The following is a 21616-nucleotide window of genomic DNA, read 5'->3' on the forward strand; positions in this document are numbered from 1 at the left end:
AGGGGAAAGATACTAAAGAGTCCAGAGGGGCAATTTTTTTCACACAGAGGGTGGTGAGTGTCTGGAAAGAGCTGCCAGTGGTATTCGTAGTATAGGCGGTACAATTTTGTCTTTGAAAAAGCATTTAGACAGTTAAATGGATAAGATGGGTATAGAGGGATAGAACATAGAACATTACAGCGCGGAACAGGCCCTTCGGCCCACAATGATGCGCCGACCAGTCTTATTTTTAAAAAAAAACATTGACCCACTAATCTAAACCAATCCCTTTTCGTCCATAAACCTATCCACCAATCTCTTAAACGCCCCCAAACTAGGCGCATTTACAACTGCAGCAGGCAGGGCATTCCAGTCCCTCACCACCCTCTGGGTAAAGAACCTGCCCCTGACATCCGTCCTATAACTACCCCCCCTTAATTTAAAGCCATGCCCCCTCGTGCTAGCTTTCTCCATCCGAGGAAACAGGCTATCACCATCCACCCTATCTAAACCTCTAATCATCTTATATGTTTCTATAAGATCCCCTCTTAGCCGCCTTCTTTCCAGTGAAAACAACCCCAAATCCCTCAGTCTCTCCTCATAGGACCTCCCCTGCATACCAGGCAACATCCTGGTAAACCTCCTCTGCACCCTCTCCAAAGCCTCCACATCCTTCCTGTAATGTGGGGACCAGAACTGCACACAGTACTCCAAGTGCGGCCGCACCAGAGTTGTGTACAGTTGCAACATGACGCTGCGACTCCTAAATTCAATCCCCCTACCAATAAACGCCAAGACACCGTACGCCTTCTTAACAACCTTATCTACTTGATTCCCAACTTTCAGGGATCTATGTACACATACACCTAGATCCCTCTGCTCCTCCACTCTATTCAAAGTCCTCCCGTTAGCCCTATACTCAACACATCTGTTATTCCTACCGAAATGGATTACCTCACACTTCTCCGCATTAAACTCCATCCGCCACCTCGCGGCCCAGCTCTGCAACCTGTCCAAGTCACCCTGCAAACTTCGACACCCTTCCTCACAATCTACCACACCTCCGACTTTGGTGTCATCAGCAAACTTACTAATCCACCCAACTATACCCTCATCCAGATCATTAATAAAGATTACAAACAGCAGTGGCCCCAAAACAGATCCCTGAGGCACACCACTCGTAACCGAACTCCATGATGAATAATTACCATCAACCACCACCCTCTGTCTCCTATCTGCTAACCAATTCCTGATCCAAGTACCTAAATTACCACCAATCCCATACATCTGCATTTTCTGCAGAAGCATACCATGGTGAACCTTATCAAACGCCTTACTAAAATCCATATATACCACGTCTACTGCCTTACCCCTATCCACCTCTTTGGTCACCTTCTCAAAGAACTCAATAAGGTTAGTAAGGCACGACCTTCCCGCTACAAAACCATGCTGACTATCTCTAATCAATTCATTACTCTCCAAATAACTATAAATCCTATCCCTAATAATTCTTTCTAAAACCTTGCCCACTACAGAAGTAAGACTCACTGGTCTATAATTCCCAGGGAAGTCTCTGTTCCCCTTCTTAAACAATGGGACAACATTCGCTGTCCTCCAATCTTCCGGTACTATACCAGAGACCAACGACGACCTGAAGATCAGAGCCAGTGGCTCTGCAATCACCTCTCTTGCCTCCCATAGAATCCTAGGGTAAATCCCGTCTGGACCAGGGGACTTATCTATTTTCAACCCTTCTAGAATATCCAACACATCCTCTGTATCAACTGCAATACTTTCTATTTTACACCCCTTCACCCCAGTGACCTCCTCAGCTACATTCATATCGTCCTGCGTGAACACCGAAGAGAAATAATGGTTCAATGCCTCTCCAATCTCTTCCGGTTCCACACACAACTTCCCCCTACTGTCTGTAACTGGCCCTAATCTTGCCCTAACCAACCTTCTGTTCTTGACATACCTATAGAACGCCTTAGGATTCTCCTTAATCCTATCAGCCAAAGTCATCTCATGCCCTCTTCTAGCCCTTCTTAACTCCCTCTTCAACTCCCTCCTAGCCAATCTAAAGCTTTCTACTGCACTACCCGAGCCCTCAAGCCTCATCCGAACATAAGCCTCCTTCTTCTTCCTAACCAACAAATCAACTTTTTTTGTGCACCACGGTTCCCTAGCCCTACCAATTCCTCCTTGCCTGACAGGGACATACCTATCACAGACCCGCAGTAGCTGCTCCTTGAAAAAACTCCACATTTCAGACGTTCCTAGTCCCTGTAATCTCCTAGTCCAACCAATGCTTCCTAATTCTCTCCTAATGGCCTCATAATTACCCTTCCCCCAGCTAAAACTACTGACCCGAGGTTCATGCCTATCCCTTTCCATCACTAAGGTGAACGTAACCGAATTGTGGCCACTATCACCAAAAAGCACACCAACTTCCACATCTAGCACCTGGTCTGGCTCATTTCCCAGCACCAAGTCCAATATAGCCTCACCTCTAGTTGGCCTATCTACATATTGAGTCAAAAAACCTTCCTGCACACTTTGAACAAAAACTGACCCCTCTAACGAGCTAGAGCTATAGCAATTCCAATCAATGTTAGTAAAGTTAAAATCCCCCATAACAATTACCCTATTACTTTCACTGGATATGGGCCAAACACGGGTAATTGGGACTAGCTTAGATGTTAAAAAAGGGGCAGCATGGACAAGTTGGGCCGAAGAACCTGTTTCCATGCTGTAAACCTTTATGACTGTAGGGCTATTACGTATGGGCAATAAATGCTGGCCCAGCCAGTGACGCCCAAGTCCCGTGATCAAATAAATAAATCACCTTCTCTGGTCTAAAGAGATCAATCCCAACTTCTCCAGTAGCACTGCTGCCTTGCAGTGCAAGGGACCTGGGTTCGATTCCCAGCTTGGGTCGGTGTCTGTGTGGAGTTTGCATGTTCTCCCCGTGTCTGTGTGGGTTTCCTCCGGGTGCTCTGGTTTCCTCCCACAGTCCAGATATGCGCTGGTTAGGCGTATTGGCCGTGATAAATTCTCCTTCAGTGTACCCGAGCAGGTGGCAGAGTGAGGCGACTGGGGGAGTTTCACAGTAACCTCACTGCTGTGTTAATGTGAGCTGACTTGTGACACTAATAAATAAATTAATAACTGAAGTCTTTAGTCCCCAGTAGCATTTGAGTAAATCTCCCCACCACCTTCCTTGTGACAATGGGAAAAACGGTGATGGGGCTGTGGGGTAAGACCAGGCAAGTGGAAATAATTGGATAGCTCTTTCAAAGAGTGTGGGTGTTAACACTGCAAGGTAATAATGGCTTTGCAAAATCCAATGCTGTTATTACACTGATCTCCTGGGACTCATTCTGCTGACGCACCTCTCTTAATGTTCAGGACACCACAAAGGCCAGCCATACACACACAATCCAAAAGTACAGGACTTCATTCAGTGGATAAAAGGACAGCAGGAGAAAGATGTGATGAAGAGGTCTGTGATTGGCGGGTACTATAGCTTCCCTCCAGCTCCGAAGCTGTTTCAGGATTACTGTAAAAATCTTGATGGTAAGTCTGGTATTGGACTTGATGCTCATTGAGTGCCTCTGCACTGTCTCAGACTTCCTGTTGCACTGACTTAACCTTATTAAGGAAATGGTGATAATGCAGAAGGCTCCATTTTCAGGTTGGCCACCAATAACCAGTGCAGTTCCACAGAGATCAGTGCTGGCACTGCAACTGTTTACAATAACATCAATGACTTGGAGGAAGGAAGCAAATGGACTGTAGCCAAATTTGCAGACGAAAATAGGTGGAAAGGCAAGTTGCGAGAGGGATACAAACGATTTACAAAGATAATGATAGGTTAAGTAAGTGGGCAAAAAGTTGGCAAATGGAGTGTAATGTGGGAAAACGTGAAGTTGGAAGGGAGAATTTTTTAAAAATGAGTATTATTTAAGTGGAGAAAAACTGCAGAAAGCTACAACACAAAGGGACTTGAGGACACTTGAGCATGAAACACAAAAAACTAGCACACACGAGCAGCAGGTAATTAGGAAAGCGAATGGAATGTTGGCCTTTATTTCAAGGGGGTTGGAGTATAAGAATAGCGAAGTTTTGCTGCAACTGTACAAGATACTGGTAAGGCCACACTTGGAATACTGTGTGCAGTTCTGGTCACCTTATTTATAGAAAGGATATTATTAAACTAGAAAATGTGCAGAAAAGATTTACTGGGATGCTACTGGGATTTGATGGTTTGGGTTATAAGGAGAGGCTGGATAGACTGAGACATTTTTACTTTGGAGCGTGGGAGGCTGAGGAATGACCTGATTAGAGGTCTGTAAAATAATGAGGGGCTCAGATCAGTTTGATTGTCAATATTTTTTCCCAGATGTAGGGGAGTCTCAAACAAGAGGGCATAGGTTTAAGGTGAGGGTGGGGGGGGGGAGATATACGAAAGTGTCAGAGGGGCAAATTTTTTCACGGGGCGGGGTGAGTGTCTGGAACAAGCTGCCAGAGGTAGTACTAGAGGCGGGTACAATTTTATCTTTTAAAAAGCATTAGACAGTTACATGGGTGCAATGGGTATAGAGGGATATGGGCCTAACGCGGGCAATTGAGATTCGCTTAGGCATGTAAAAACAAAAAAGGACAGCATGGACAAGTTGGGCCGAAGAGCCTGTTTCCATGCTGTAAACCTTTATGACTCTATGGTGAGACCACATCTGGAGTACTGTGAGCAGTTTTGGTCTCCTGATTGAAGGAAAGACATTTCATTTGAATCAGTTCAGAGAAGGTTCACTTGGATGATCCCCAGTATGAAGGGATTGTCTGATGAGGAAAGGTTGAATAGATTGGGACTCTACTCATTGGAATTTAGATGAATGGATGGTAATCTCATTGAAACATGTAAGATTCTTAAGGGGTTTGACAGGGTAAATGCTGAGAGGATGTTTCCCTTCATGGGAGAGTTGAAGAACAGAGGGTATAGTATCAGAATAAAGAGACGCCAATTTAAGACTGAGATGAGGAGGGATTTCTCCTCTGAGGGTTGTGAGTCTTTGGAACTCCTTATAGAGAACTGTAGGAGCAGAATCCTTGTGTTTAAAGCTAAGATATATTTCTTTCAAAAAAGATGAAGCTATGAAAGCCAACGATTTTCTCTCTCTTGAAAGTTGAGAGCTGTGAGCTGTTAGCTCCGGCAGATGGCAGCCTCTTTGTCCCACTGTCCCTTCTTTTATACCCGTGATGACACATCAGTATTTCCCACAATAGGATTGGCCCTAGGTTGTTAAAACCGTCAGATTTAAATTTAATAGGTTCTTGGTGTGTAAGTGCCTAGTTCAAATTGATCGGCTAAATTCTAAAGCTTGCTGTCTTGGTAACAACTAAGGCTTGACCTTTCGATACAAATGTTTCAGTTTGGGCTCTCTGTGTACTTGCATTTTAAATCTCTGAGCACAGAAAAAGCACCATCTTTTAACAAGGCCACGCACTGCTTCCCCCGCACCGACCACCCCCCCACCGCCCAAACAAGCATTCTACGACTTTACAAACACCAAATTCTAACTTCTTACCTCCTAATCTCCACTTACTCTACCCAACTTCGCAACACCAGATAGTGCCTGGGCCGTTCTGGAACCACATGTTGCTGGAGGCAGTGTCAGGGAGTGCCTGGCCAATGCTGGGGGGTGGGGCTAGTACCCGCGAGGATGACGACATGATTTTGTATCACTCCCCATCGCTGCACTCACCTGATTTCCATGAACGGGTTTGGGAGTCCAGTCGCGGTTCACACTGTTCTGCCGTCACTCCACCGTGGCTGGATTTTCTGACACTGGGCACGAATCCAGCGTATGGGCCTGAAAATGATTTGTTAGTTTATTATAACGATGTTTGATGGTGGGATATGCGTCCCGTCACTGATAGGGGCGGGAGGGGACAATTCGCGGCTGTGTTTATGCTGTCGGAGAACACGACTTTGCAATTCTCGCGATATTTTCCATCCCCGTCGCCAAACCCATCCGGCGTGGCCAGGAGTGGAAAATCCCGGCTAATGGGTGCAACTTTGATACAGCAGAAAGTCAGGGTGGGACCTTGTAACGGATAATGTCCCACTTATTTACGTTAGTAGGTCCTTAGCTTTTCTTTTCAGGTGTTTGTGGTGTAATCCTGTGTCTATAATGTGTTTCAATTCTCAAGCCGAGGCTCTCTTAACCTCCACCAGTGAGCTGAAGAAGGAGATTGAAAGCCTGCACTATCGAGAACATCGGCGAATTCTCCTCCAGGGAACCATTGCTGCTGTTGGATACGTTTATCATCAAGACTCAGCTGATAGGCTGCGTGAGCAGCCAATGCCGGTATGAGAAACTATCTTCAATCATCTCGAGGGCTAGAGTTGTGTCAGGACCATCATTCCCTCCAGTGGCATCTTTTATAATAACTGTTGACCCTCATGTCCTTCAAATCTACAAGCTAGCTCCTTTTTTGTATAAACTTCTATCCTTTCACAGGATGTGGGCGTTGCTGGTTAGGCCTCAACCACAATCTGTAACCTCATGGCCCAGCATAGATATGTCCTGTAAGCAAAAAGCTGGACCAATCAAATCCAGCCAATTACCGCCCAATCAGTCTAATCTCAATCATCAGTAAAGTGATGGAAGGAAGTCATCAACAGAGCTATCAAGCAGCACTTACTCAGCAATAACCTGCTCACGGATACTCAGTTTGGGTTCCATCAGGTTACTCAGCCCCTGATCTCACTACAGCACGGGTCCATACGGACAAAAATGCTGAATGAGAGTGAGAGTCCTTGACATCAAGGCAGCATTTGACTGAGTGTGGCATCAAGGAGCCCGAGCAAAACTGGAGTCAGGGGGCATCAGGGGGCAAACTCTTCGCTGGTTGGAGTCAGACTTGGCACAAAGGAAGATGGTTGTGGTGGTTGGCGGTCAGTTATCTCAGCTCCAGGACATCACTGCAGGAGTCCCTCAGGGTAGTGTCCTAAGCCCAAACATCATCAATGACCATCCTACCATTATAAGATCAGGAGTGGGGATGTTTACCAATGACTGCACAATACCATTCATGACTCCTCAAACACTGAGGCAGTCCATGTCCAAATGCATCAAGACCTGGTCAATATCCAGGCTGACAAGTAGAAAGTAACATCATGGCACACAAGTTTATTTATTAGTGTCACAAGAAAACGGCTAATGTTACGCCGTTGTTTAAGAAGGGTGCCAGGCAAAAGGCGGGGAATTATAGGCCGGTTAGTTTAACGTCTGTGGTAGGTAAAATGTTAGAATCCGTCATTAAGGAGGAAATTGCGAGGCATCTTGAAGGGAATTGCTTGATAGAGCAGACGCAGCACGGTTTCATTAAAGGGAAGTCGTGTCTGACAAATTTACTGGAGTTCTATGAGGATGTGTCTAGGGCGGTGGATAGAGGAGAGCCGGTGGATGTGGTCTTTCTCGATTTTCAGAAGGCGTTTGACAAAGTACCTCACAAGAGGTTATTGCAGAAGGTCGAGGGACATGGAGTTGGGGGTAGGGTGTTAGCGTGGATAGAGGATTGGTTGTCAAATAGGAGGCAGAGAGTGGGAGTCAACGGGTGCTATTCGGATTGGCAGATGGTGACTAGTGGAGTGCCCCAGGGGTCGGTGCTGGGGCCTCAGCTTTTTACCATTTATATAGATGATCTGGAGGAGGGAACCGAGTGTAGGGTGTCGAAATTTGCTGATGACACCAAGATTGGGGGAACGGCAAATTGTGCGGAGGGTGTGGAGAGTCTGCAGAAGGATCTAGATAGGCTGGGCGAATGGGCCAGGAGATGGCAAATGGAATTTAATGTTGGCAAGTGTGAGGTGGTCCACTTTGGTAGGAATAATGGTAGGAAGGACTATTACTTACGAGGCGAAAAACTGCAGCAGGCGACGGTGCAGAGGGACCTCGGGGTCCTTGTGCATGAGTCGCAAAAACCCAGCTTGCAGGTGCAGCAGGTGGTCAGGAAGGCAAATGGGATGCTGGCCTTCATAGCGAGGGGGATTGAATATAAAAGTAGGGAGGTCTTGCTGCAGCTGTATAGGGCATTGGTGAGGCCGCAGCTGGAGTACTGTGTGCAGTTTTGGGCGCCGCACCTGCGCAAAGATATTTTGGCCTTGGAGGGAGTACAGAGGAGGTTTACTAGGCTGATACCGGAGTTGAGGGGGTTGAGCTATGAGGAGAGGCTGAATAAACTGGGCTTGTACTCATTAGAGTTTAGAAGAATGAGGGGAGATCTCATTGAGACGTATAAGATGATGAATGGGATGGATAGGATAGAGGTGGAGAGACTCTTCCCGCTCAAAAAAGACAGTAGGACTAGGGCACAGCCTCAAGATAAAAGGGGGGCGGTTTAGAACGGAGCTGAGGAGGAACTTCTTCGCTCAAAGGGTGGTGAATCTCTGGAATTCTCTGCCCGTTGAAGTGGTGGAGGCTGCCTCGCTAAATATTTTTAAGATGCGGGTTGATGGGTTTTTGATAAGAGAGGGGATTAAGGGTTATGGGGAGAGGGCGGGAATGTGGAACTGAGCCACGACAGATCAGCCATGATCTTATTGAATGGCGGGGCAGGCTCGAAGGGCTAGATGGCCTACTCCTGCTCCTATTTCTTATGTTCTTAAGTGTGCTTACATTAACACTGCAGTGAAGTTACTGTGAAACTCATCTGTTCAGATACACTGAGGGAGAATTTAGCTTTAGTTGCCCTTGAAACTGAATGGCTCGCTAGGCCGTTTCAGAGGACAGTTGAGAGTCAACCACATTGCTGTGGGTCTGGAGTCACATGCAGGCCAGACCAGGTAATGATGCAGATTTGCTTCACAAAAGGACATTAGATGGGTATTTCTGACAATTGGCAGTTTTGTCGTCATCAGTAGATTCTTAATTCTAGATATTATTTATTGAATTGAAATTCCACCATCTGCCGCAGCGGGATTCGAACCCGGGTCCCCAGAACATTAGCTGAGTTCCTGGATTAATAGTCTAGTGATAATACCACCAGGCTATCGCTTTCCCCGAAGAGTTGGTGTAGGCTCAATGGGCCAAATGGCCTCCTTCCTAACTGTAAGGATTCTATGAATCACCGGCCTATATTGTTCACACAATGTGTTAGTTCATCACTAATCGACACAGGGACAAATTTCTGTCCACATTGGTATTACAGGATGGTAGCATTTATAAAGGTAAACCTGATATTGGTGTGCAACATTTTATAATGGGAATGGCCAGTGTCTTTATTTACATGTCACACTGCAAATACAGAGCTGCAACCAGTAAGTGGCACCGTTGTATGAATGAGTTAGGTCGTAAAAAGTCTGACAACACCAGGTTTTAGTCCAACCACTAAAACCTGGTGTTGTCAGACTTTTTACTGTGTTTACGCCAGTCCAACGCCGGCATACCCACATCATGAGTTAGGTAGGCCAGCCCATCGTTCAACATCTTTCTCTCTCCCTGCCCCCACCATTTTCAAGTGTTTTGAAACAAATTTCCCGGTTTTCCTCCTGATCTACGCAGGATTCCCTCTGTCCATCCAACTGGCTGCTGATTTTTACTTTAGCTCTGGATCACAGCCTGCCTACCATTCTCCAGTCTGCACTCTCTTGGGTCTGGGCTGGAGCCTAACACTGGGGCCCACTCTTTTGACATCTTTATCCACTGCATTCTTGAGTTAGAAGCACCTTGTTCTGAGAAACGGTTGGCCCAGTTGTGCGGTTGGACAAGTAACCTTAAATTTATCCTTATTGCAAACAGAGAGCTCGAGGCAGAAGGGACCTGGCACCACAGCAAGACCACGCCTTTGCAGCCTCATCCTCTGAACCAGTCAGACTTGGAGAAATTTCAGGGAGAGACGCTGGTGTGAACAGGTTTCTTGTCGATCCAGTGAGGGACCATCCAAGGCACTCATCACCAGTGCTAAATCACTACGCATTAAGGTACTGCACTGGAGCGAAGCGGCCTATTCAGTAAGGGTGATGTGTTCAGGATATTCTGTGTGTTAGAAGGGATGGTGCGATAGAGGAGGTTCCACTAAAAGTTCACAAGAATGATCCCAGGAATGGAGGATTTGTCATATGAGAAGCGCTTGAGGAGTCTGGGACTGGATTTGGTGGAGTTTAGACAGATGAGGGGGGAATCTAATGAAACTTACAGAATACTGAGAGGCCTAGACAGAATGGACTTGGAGAGGATGTTTCCACTAGTTGAGAGATTAGAACTCGAGGGTGCAACCTCACAGTGAAGGGACGCTGCTTTAAAACTGAGATGAGGGGGAATTTCTTCAGCCAGGGAGTGGTGAATCTGTGGAACTCATTACCACAGAGGGTTGAGACAGGCAGGTCATTGAATGTCTTTAAGACAGAGGTAGATAGGTCCTTGATTAAATAAGGGGATCAAGGGTCACAGGGCGAAGGCAGGAAAATGGGGATGAGAATCATATCAGCCATGATTGATTGGCAGAGCAGACTCGGCCCAATGTAGATGGGAATCGTCTCACCTTGAGAATCTGGATTTGTGTCCCGGCACAGGACAGAGGATTCAAATTGAATTAAACTGTGGGCCGTATCAATGAACCCTCCAATGGGGCAGGTCCACAGCACAGGGACAGAACTTTCCCATCCTGCCCGCCATGGGAATCGTAGCAGGCGCGAGTGGACCTTGTAAAGGTTTGTTGACCTTGGGCGCAACAAATTAACATAACTCTTCAAGTTAGGGATATTAAGAGAGTGTCTAGCCCATGCTACGATACTAATTTATGTTGATCCTGCTCCCCAGATCTGACGTCCCTCACTTAATAGACAGAAAAATAGAATGCAATCTGAGATAATGAGTGGGATTTTACGATCCCGCTCGTCCCGAAACCATAAAATCCCACCCGAGGTCAAAGGACCTTTCCATGTTCTGCCCGCCCCTCGCCTGCTCCGAACTCCGTGGCAGGAGGGGCGGTAAAATTGCAGCCAATTTTTCACAAGTGTAAAGAGGAGTAAATAATTAGATATTATCAGCTTCTGCATGTAAAAAAAAGGAAGCATTTTTACCTAATTCCAATCGCCTCTTCTGAAGGTGAGGCCTTTCTTTCCCCATTGAACGGTGCCCCATTAGATTTTCCAGGTTGCCAACACTCCAGGAATGGCCTGGAATCTCCCGGAATTGAAGGCCAATCTCCTGGCGCCGCTGTGAGTATAATCCGAGAGGCATCAGAAAAAGAAAGGGTTCATTGTTTATTTTTTTTTCATTTCCTTTCAAATGTTTTCACCCAGAGGGTGGTGAATGTCTGGAATTCACTCGCACAGAATGGAGTTGAGCTCAAAACATTGTCTGATTTCAAGAAGAAATTAGATGTCGCTCTTGGGGCAAAAGGGATCGAGGGATATGGAGGGAAGGAGGGATGAGGATGTTGAATCTGATGATCAGCCATGATCAAAATGAATGGCGGAGCAGGCTCGAAAGGCCTACTCCTGCTTCTAGTTTCTATGTTTCTCTGGAAACAACTTTTATAAGGTATAGATTGTTGGTAAAAATGATGCTTTATATTGTCTTAAAAGACAACAAAAACTTCAATGAGTATCTGCGACTTTCTGTATCGTTACAATGAGCATCATTAAAGTGACAGTCACACTGACCATGCTATTGATTGCGAACATGGTTCTATGTTTTATTTTCAGACGCAGGTATCCATTGAGAGATTTGCAAAAGGTTTACTCTAGCAAACGGCAAGTGCGCAAGACATTCAGGTACGTGTACCCGCCATCACCATTCGAGGCTTGACCTCCTGCCAGCTTTATTGCACATGGTGCGAGTGGCCAGGCAAACTAAGACTCGTTTTGTCATCTGTCAGATCAAGGGAGAAGTTAGCAGATCCACTGATGGGGGCGCTGAAGAGGAAGAAGCCGGCACACAGATCGAGGTCCCTGAAAAGGTTTGTGGAGTGGTTAGTGTCAGAATCCAGAGCCAATGTAACAGCATTGGTTGCGGGTGAAGTGCTGAGGGGTTGTGATGAGGCATTGCTGAAATGCACGCCCTATCACTCATGGGAACAGGAGTGGGCCATTCAGCCCCTTGAGCCTCTTCTGTCATTCATTTCAACCGGCCATGGCTAATGACCAAAGCAGCAACTTTATTTCACACTCACAGTGTGGGCAGTGTTGTAAAAGCTGGCATTTGATGCCCATCCCCAATTTCCCTGAGAAGGTGGCATTGTTGTTTGTTGTGCCTGTTGGTTGTACAACTGCATGGTGAGCTTAGCTGTGTTGTTGTCGTCATAAAGTGGCCTCAATTCTACTGGCACGCCTGCCCCGATTCTCCGGCATTCTCCATTGGCCTCGGGCAGGATCGTACAAGCCTTGGGCGAACGTGCTGGTATAATTCCGCCCAGTGTGTCTAGAGTCAGTGGCGGGGTAAGGAATGCAGTAAGAAGTCTCACACCAGGTTAAAGTCCAACCAGTTTATTTGATAGTGGGTTTACTATCAAATAAACTGGTTGGACTTTAACCTGGTGTTGTGAGACTTCTTACTGTGTTTACCCCAGTCCAACGGCTGCATCTCCACATCAGGATAAGGAATGACAGATTTTCTTCCCTGCTAATGACCTAGTTGGGTTTTTAGTGACCAAGGTACAGCTTTTATCTTGATTTTATTATGGCGTTTGCTCACTAGTGACAAGGTTTACTGAACAGAATGTCTCAAATCGATGATATATGAATTCACAATCCTGAGGTTTCTCACCCCAAGTCCAAGTGCAAGAGTTTGAGGTGCCAGCAGTTTTGACAATCTTCTAAACTGCTAGCAGCCTTCGTGAAGAAAGAACAAGCTTGCAATTCCATTCACAATCTCGGGGAGATTATGATGCAGCTGTACAAACCACTGTCCTTTCCATGCAATTGCTGGCATGGTGTAACACTGCCCACCCTCCCTAAGAGCACTGTGGGTGTACCCACACCACAGGCAGTGCAACAGTTCAAGAAGGAGGCTCACCACCACCTTCTCAAGGGTAATTAGGGATGGACAATGAAAACTGGCCCAGCCAGTGACACCCACATCCCCATGAACAAATATTATAAAACATGACTCACCCAACACACCTGGGAAAAGATAGCAAGCACGTCAGCCTCAGATGTTACTGTGTCAGTGGTAACACGCTGGGTCACGCCATTGTCCTGATCAGTTCCAGCAATCTCCTCACCAGATACTGTTCCCGAACTGGATTGCGCTAAGCAAACTGGCATGTAATATCATATTTTAATTTTAAATTGTGATCAGCCTCACTTGTCGATTGGCAGAGAATGTTTGTCTCACTTTCACATTTTGCACAGGGGGCACGTGGCAAGATCAGTGTGTTTAAACACATGTTGGAGAGGCTCGTGAAGCCCAACTGGAAAGGAATAATGTTTAGTGTGGAGTGCAAAGTAAAACGACTAACGTGATGGACTCGCACTGGTGCCTGTCTGGGACTGCAGTTCAGCAGGCCCAGTCCTGGGTCTGCCTTATAAAAGGCTCAGGTAATGAGTTCTAGCTGGGCAGGCCACTGCCTGTTACCAGGGGAACTCATACTCAACAAGACCCCAGAGGAAGATCAATCAATGATTTCCTGTGGACCTTGCGGGGGCTATCAAACCGGAATTTAGCCCAAATCATCAGTGATCACACTTTAAATCATTGTGGGGAGCATTTCCAAGAGGAAGAAAGTGCCGCTATTGCTGGTGCCTCCAGAGTCTTAATGGTTTTCCTCCCGGGGTGACTCGGGCAGCACAGTGGCACAGTGGTTAGCACTGCTGCCTCACAGCGCCAGGGATCCAGGTTTGATTCCCAGCTTGGGGCACTGTCTGGGCGGAGTCTATGTGTTCTGCCTGTTTCCTGTCTCAGACCTAAAGACCACGCTGGATAGGTCAAAGCGGGAAGTAGAGGAGAGCGAGTACCAGGAAAAACTAAGGAAATTGGAAGAAACTGAAAGGGAATGACGGTAGCAAGAGATGGAAATTGAATTCATAAGAAGAAGAAAGGAAATCTGCTGAAGATCAGTTTTGTACAAAGAACTCCCAGCACCGGCTTGGGTCACTGTGTGGAGTTTGCACATTCTCCCTGTGTCTGTGTGGGCTTCAGCCTCCCCCAGTCTGAAAGACATGCTGGTTAGGTGCATTGACCCGAACAGGAATTTCACAGTAACCTCATTTCAGTGCTAATTTAAGCCTTACTTGTGACTAATAAATGAACATTTTTTGGGGGTTGAACTTAAAAGTATGTGGTTTATTGGTCTGTGGCTGCAGATCACGAGCCCAGTAACATAATTCGCTAATTTTATGGGACCAAATGTGATTCTCGCTCAAGGTGTTCATTACCCAGTAACTTGCTTTTGACAAGCGCAAAAAGGCACGGGAGTTCGATCCAAACTGTTTCAGTAAAGAAAATGGATAGGAAGTTAATTAACTTGACGTATTTCTTCGGCCAGAGAAATTGCATGCAACAACTGACAAGATTAAAATTTGCAGAACTCTGTTGCCACGGGCTGTGTGACATCGGCACCCAGCTCCCATTAGAGGCGATGCTGCCGTGATTAATTGAGCACGTAATCTGTGCTGACAGCCAGTGTGACACTTGAGGGAGTGCAGTATTATTGGAGGTGGAGTCGCTCACTTGAAATGCTCATCTAAAACCCTCTGCTGCTTGTTGAATGAGCTCAGGAGGCTGATTTTAAAAAAAAATCCCAGACTCTTTGAAGAAGAACTTGCGTTCTTCCTCAGCCCACATTACCCCAAAAATAAATATACCATTTCCTGGTGGAATCTTGCTATTGCACAGTGGCTGTGTAGATACTGGCCTACGGAACAATGGCTGGAAATTTGCAGCCCGCCCACCACGGGAAACAGATCGGGCAAGGGACGAACCATGGAAAGGTCCGTTGACCTCAGGCAGAATTTTAAGATTTTGGGACGAGCAAGGCTGTAAAATCCCACTCAGTGACATGGCTCAGTGTAACCACTTGTCTGTGAAATCTCTCTGAACGTTACAATGAAGTGGACTCCTTTATTTATCTAACGAAGTCAAACCAGTAACGGCTCGTAAAAAGAACTGAAGGCAGCAAGATTATTTCAAGTGCAGCAGATGGTAATGTCACTGAATTAGTCATTCATAGGCTCGTGCTTTGGTGGCGCAGTAGTTAGCACTGATGGCTCACGGCACCAGGGACCTGGGTTCAATTCCCGGCTCGGGTCACTGTCTGTGCAGTTTACACATTTTCCCCGTGTCTGTGTGGGTTTCCTCTGCGTGCTCTGGTTTCTTCCAACACTCCAGAGAAATGCAGGTTAGGTGGATTAGCTACACTAAATTGCTCCTTAGTCAGGCATCTAGATAGAGTAAATGTACAGGGACAGGGCTTGGGTTGGATTGTAGTTGGTGCAGTCTCAGTAGGCCTACATTTGCACTATAGGATTGTATGACACAGGTTCAAATCCCACCATGGCAACTGGAGGAATTTAAATTCAGTTAATTTAAAAATAGAATCTGGAATTGAAAGCTAGTCTGGGTAATGCTGACACCTGTCATCAATTGTTGGACAGAAATCTGCCATCCTCACTTGGTCTGACCTACATTAACCAGGATTTTTTTTAAAAAGGGAGCACCAGCTGCACTTTATTGCGTCACTGATTTGCACTGAATCAACATAAGAACATAAGAAATAGGAGCAGGAGTAGGCCATCCAGCCCTTCGAGCCTGCCCCGCCATTCAATAAGATCATGGCTGATCTGTCGTGTCTCAGTTCCACATTCCCGCCCTCTCCCCATAACCCTTAATCCCCTCGCTTATCAAAACTGAGGACTGTCAAGCCACTTGACAAACTAAGGATCTTCAACCTGCAGAAATGATGTCTCAGTGGCACAGTGGGTAACGCTGCTGCCTCAGAGTGCCTGGGTTCAATTCCTGGCTTGGGCCACTGTCTGTGCAGAATATGCACATTCTCCCTGTGTCTACGTGGGTTTCCTCCTGGTGTTCTCGTTTCTTCCAACATTCTAGAGATGTGCGGTTTAGCTGGATTGGCCACACTAAATTGCTTCTTAGTCAGAGGTTTCCTCCGAGTGCTCTGGTTTCTTCCCACAGTGCTGAAGATGTGCTGGTTAGGTGCATTGGCCATGCTAAACTCTCCCTCAGTGCACCCGAACAGTGTGGTGACTAGGAGGTTTTCTCGGTAACTTCACTGCAGTATTAATGTCAGCCTACTTGTGAAACTAATAAAAATAAACTTAATAAAAACAGAGAATACTTGCCGGAAACATTTTCCACTTTTCACGGATCAGGAAAGTAAAATCTGAAGCATTACTCTCCGGTCACCAGAATAAAAAGCAATGGGCAATAATTCCCTTGTAGCTGCGGCTGGTTCTGTGGGTAATGGATGGCCAGAAGGGATTGTGCACAGTTCCGTTGTAAAGGGATAGTTAGCCTTGGCTGCAGGTGACTTTTGACAGACTTCAGTGGGAATTTTATATTCACACCGAGGGTGAGCAGGAGTTGAAATGGGCTGGAGTGGGGGGTGGGGAGAGAGTGGTTGAGACTTCTGACTGTGGAACACAGCGATAGGAAGACAGCAGAACTGGTATCCTGGGAGGATGACAGCAAAGGGGTTTGAAGGGCCTTTTCTCATTAGGAACAGACCCAGTGAAGAGCATTCATAGGCCAGAGCAGTCCCAGATTCAGCAGCACAGATTGTAATGCTCTAATGTTAGTTGGAGTTCTCGTTTGAGTATCTTTTGAAGTTGGAGATAAATTTATTTCCTGGTAATTCTATCTATCAACAGATCAGTGTTTCTGACTCTATAACATATATGGTCTGAAGAATACTCTGCATCTAATGTCTCCACCATGCCTCGTGGTTGGATGTAAGGTCGGACATGAGAGGGGTGAATTTTTCCGTTCTGCCCACCGTGGGAATCATAATGGGTGGACCATGGAAAGTCCGTTGTCCATGGGTGGGATTTTCTGCTTTCGGGGCGAGCGAGGCCGGAAGAACCCACCCTATGTCCCTAAGTTGCTTTGACTCAATGGTAACTTCCTCCTGTCCGAGTCAGTGTTTACCCCAGTCCAACGCCGGCATCTCCACATCATGTGATACTGGTCAGCTCACTCAGGTGAAAATACAAGATTGGGGGATTTCTTCCTTGTCGCCGGACTAACATTTAGCTCAACCAGTGCGCCTCATTTGCGTTTGTGGGATCTTAGCCATGCACAAATAAGCTGCTGCATTTTTCTTCGATTATGAGAGCATCTACACCTGAAAAGTGCCTCCTTAGCTGTAAGGTGTATGGGCTGGCCTGTGAATGCTACTATAAGTTGTGAATGCTGCTTATATATTATTTATTTGTGCTCCAGTAGCTCCCAGTAGCCTGAACATTGAGCGGCCAATTCGAATTGAATTTAGAGTTGATACTGACATTACTTGAAGACAAGCCCTTCTTGGCAACTGCTGGAAGTCCTCCCAGATTTATGCCTGGCTCGCCATTGACTATACGAAGTACTTCTTTCCAGATCCTCTTGATTCCAACTCACTCTGTGCACAAGACAAAATGAGATGACATTTGACAACACTTTGCATTTCTCCAGCACGTTGACTCATTGCCAATTAGCTTACCCACTAAATCATAAATATGATGTTATAAAATCAAAAGCAAGCAGGCGGAGAAGGTCAGGTCACAATCTTGATCAGATATAATATAAAATGCTTACAGTGTTCCAGCTAGCTTTGGCTGCAGCAACTAAAGCACTTTGTTTAAACGACATGTAAAATGTAAAATCCTCCTGCTTGTTTATAAATCCCTCCATGACCTTTGTCCCTCTGTGATCTCCTCCAGGCTTTCAACTCTGCAAGGTATCAGAGCTCACCTAATTCTGGCACCTTGATCAGTCCCAATTTTAACAGTTGCTCAATTGACGTCTGTGCCTTCAGTTGCCTGGAGCCTGTGCTCTGAAACTATCATCGCTGTCTCTCCACCACCCCCCAGATTTCCTCTGCCCTCCAGCCCCACTTAGCAAATGCAGCCCCCTGCCTGCCTTTCTCTCTGTCTTCCTTTAAGATACCTCCTAAAACCTTACTCTTTGACCAAGTCCTAACATCACCATATATGGCCTGGGGTCAAATTTTGTTTGATTCACTTATGCTGAGTATCTTGGGAAGTTTGACTATGTTAAAGTTGCTATATAAATGCAATTTAGAACATGCAGACCTTTTGGCCTACAATGTTGTGAACATGACGCCAAATTAAACTAATCCCTTCTGCCTGGTCCATATCCCACTATTCCTTGCATATTTACGTGCTTATCTAAAAGCCCCTTAAATGCCCCTATTGTATCTGCCTCCACCAGAACCCCTGGCAGCGCGATCCAGACACTCTGTGTAAAAAATCTTGTCCCTCACATCTCCTTGGAACCTTCTCTCATCTTAAGCACTTGCCCCCTCGAGTATTAGACATTTCAACTCTGGGAAAAAGATTCTGACTGTCAATTCTTTGTTCTCATTTATTGTCCTGGCCTTTCCCGGTGTGGCTTGTTCTCATGTCCTTGAAGGGTCGAGCAGTGCTGAGGAGGGGCAAATGGCCAAAATTCTCACAAAGCATTCAGTGCCACAGGTACGATAGTCTGTACAACTGAGAGATCCAGTTTCTGTCCAACCCTGTGAAATCAAAGCAAAAAATTGCTGGGAAATACCCAGCAGATCAGTCAGCATTCATGTAGGGAAGGAAACAGAGGTCACGTTTTAGGTTGCTGACCTTTCTGTTTCTCCCTCCACAGCCCCTGCCTAACCTATGGAGTGTCATAAAGTTATAGAATCTCCTACAGTGCAGAAGGAGGTATTTAGCCATCGAACCTGCACCAACCACAATCCCAACCTGGCACTGTCACAGTAACCTCACATATTTACCTCGCTAATCCCCCTGACACTAGAGGCAATTTAGCTTGGCCAATCAACCTAACATCTTTGTTATTCCAGCGTTTTCTGTTCTTCCGTCAGATTTCCAGCACGCATGATGTTTTATGCAGTTGACTTTTAAAGCCCTCGTGTCAGGTAGGCCTGGGCCATAAATAATGTACTTGGCCATGTCAGTCAACGCCCCTGTGACTAAATGGAAAGAATTGGTAAACAGAACACTAAAGCCTTTGGATGATAAATCCCTGCCCTTTCGTTGCCAAACTGCTTGACTTCTTTTAACACAATGTGATTTGGGCATCATATGCGTGGATTACGTATTTGCTTTACTTTTATCTGACAGCCGTTATGGTGCTTTATGACCAGAACTTTTACAAGCTATTATAAAAGTGAGCCACACCTCTTATGTGTTCAAACTGTGAGTACCTGTGATAAAAGGTAAAATCAAAGTACAGCGCTTGCATCTCATTTTGTTCCCGAAGTTTCACAGCAATAACCCATGTTTGACTAAAGGTAACAGGTTCTCAGCCCAAAGGTTGAATTACAGTGTGACTTGTGTCAAAAAAAATTAATATATTACCCAAGTAATCAACATGTAATGGAAACATGTTATGATCACAGCTCCTTGAAAGTGGAGTCACAGGTGGACAGAAAGAAGGTATTCGGCATGCTTGGTTTCATTGGTCAAAACATTGAATACAGGAGTTGGGATGTCTTGTTGAAGTTGTACAAGACATTGGTAAGGCCATACTTGGAATATGGTGTAGAGTTCTGGTCACCCTATTATAGAAAGGATATTATTAAACTAGAAAGAGTGCAGAGAAGATTTACTAGGCTGCTACCAGGACTTGATGGTTTGAGTTATAAAGCGAGGCTGGATAGACTGACTTTTTTCCCTGGAGCGTAGGGGGCCAAGGGATGATCTTATAGAGGTCTCTGAAATAATGAGGGACATAGATCAGCTACATTTTTTCCCAAAGGTAAGGGCATCTAAACTTAGAGGGAATAGGTTTAAGATGAGAGGGGAAAGATACAAAAGGGTGCAGAGGGACAATTTTGTCACACAGAGGATGGTGAATGTCTGGAACAGGCTGCCAGAGGTAGTCGTAGAGGTGGGTACAATTTTGTCTTTTAAAAAGCATTTAGACGGTTAGGTGGGTAAGATGGCTAGTGAGGGATATGGTCTAAACACGGCAATTGGGACTAGCATGGCGGTTTAAAAAACAGGTGCCATGGACCAAGGGCTGAAGGGCCTATTTTCATGCTGTAAACCTCTTTGATTCTATAGAACATACAACACTACAGCACAAACAGGGCTTTTGGCCCACAAGTTGCACCAATCATATCCCTACCTACCAGGCCTATCTATAACCCTCAATCCCATTAAATCCCATGCGCTCATCCAGAAGTCTCTTAAAAGACCCCAACGAGTTCGCCTCCACCGCCACCAACAGCAGCCGATTCCACTCACTCACCACCCTCTGAGTGAAAAACTTATCCCTGACATCTCCTCTGTACCTGCTCCCTAGCACCTTAAACCTGTGTCCTTTCACAGCGACCATTTCAGCCCTGGGGAAATAGCCTCCGAGAATCCACCCTATCTATACCTCTCATTGCAGTGTTAATGTAAGCCTACTTGTGACACTAATAAGTAAACTTTAAAGGTATTCTGACATGGTACAAATACATCAGTAATGTATTAAAATTACAGTAACAGCTTAGAGAACTTTGCATTATAATCATACATCTACACGGTAGAGAAGTAGGCCATTCATCCCGTTGGTATCTGTCCTAGATCTTTGAAAGATATCCAAATACAACAACCAGCTCATTTTTAACACATGAAATAAATGGGCTGGTTAAAACATGCTTCATAAAGCTGGCTAAAAATCCATTAAAATGCTTTCATTATTATTGGGTGCCAAATCAGGGTTTGGTGATAAAGCTTCAATGATTCACTGCCAAGGGCACATCAGTACGAGAGGAAAATGCATTTCGTTAAATGAAAGGTTTTGGAGTTTAAAGTGAGATCACCTCAGACAAATGAGTAAGTAGGCGATGCAGCAAGCGTTGGCTGAATGGAATGAAAATTGGAGACTGGTAATGCTTTGCAATCACAGGTTTTTACATAAGCTTTTATGAAGATTAGCCAGTGCTCTCCTAAGGGGGACTGGGAAAATAATGGTATGATGCTGAGAAGTACAGATCAGTGAGGCCCAGTCTATGTTGAATTTGACCACTTTCCCTCTGCAATATTATGGAAATGCCATGATTAGCTTCCATATCTTTTGCTTAGAGTAGAAGTCTCACAACACCAGGTTTAAGTCCAACAGGTTTATTTGGAATCACAAGCTTTCAGGGGGGCTGTTCCTTCATCACTCACCTGATGAAGGAGCAGTGCTCCAAAAGCTCATAATTTCAAATAAACCTGTTGGACTTTAACCTGGTGTTGTGAGAGTTCTTACTGTGACCACTTCAGTCCAACGTCGCCAGCTCCATTATCATGGTTTAGAGCATGTAAAGGTTGGCCAGGTACTCCTAGCCAAACTGTTCCAGTACAATGACAGCACTGGCCTCTACCTGATGCTGTGGAAATTCCTGCAGGTGTGTCCTGTCCCCAGGACAAATCCAACAGCCGCCCCATCAGTCACTCTCAGTCATCAGCATAATGATA

The 21616-nt window shown here is 45.7% G+C and overlaps 1 protein-coding gene across 3 annotated transcripts in view; it reads left to right on the forward strand.

Annotated features, from left to right (window-relative positions):
• Positions 1 to 21616, forward strand: part of radx (RPA1 related single stranded DNA binding protein) — a 65221-nt gene that overhangs the window by 26329 nt on the left and 17276 nt on the right. For all 3 annotated transcript variants that reach the window (XM_080187826.1, XM_080187824.1, XM_080187823.1), the window contains exons 9-13: positions 3391 to 3558; positions 6196 to 6353; positions 9789 to 9970; positions 11699 to 11767; positions 11872 to 11952. In XM_080187826.1, coding sequence (XP_080043952.1) covers positions 3391 to 3558; positions 6196 to 6353; positions 9789 to 9970; positions 11699 to 11767; positions 11872 to 11952 — 658 coding nt within the window. The remainder of the gene's footprint in view (positions 1 to 3390; positions 3559 to 6195; positions 6354 to 9788; positions 9971 to 11698; positions 11768 to 11871; positions 11953 to 21616) is intronic.

The sequence above is a fragment of the Carcharhinus amblyrhynchos genome, chromosome 4 (genome assembly GCF_965287045.1).
Source record: "Carcharhinus amblyrhynchos chromosome 4, sCarAmb.v2.hapA, whole genome shotgun sequence".
NCBI lineage: Eukaryota > Metazoa > Chordata > Chondrichthyes > Carcharhiniformes > Carcharhinidae > Carcharhinus > Carcharhinus amblyrhynchos.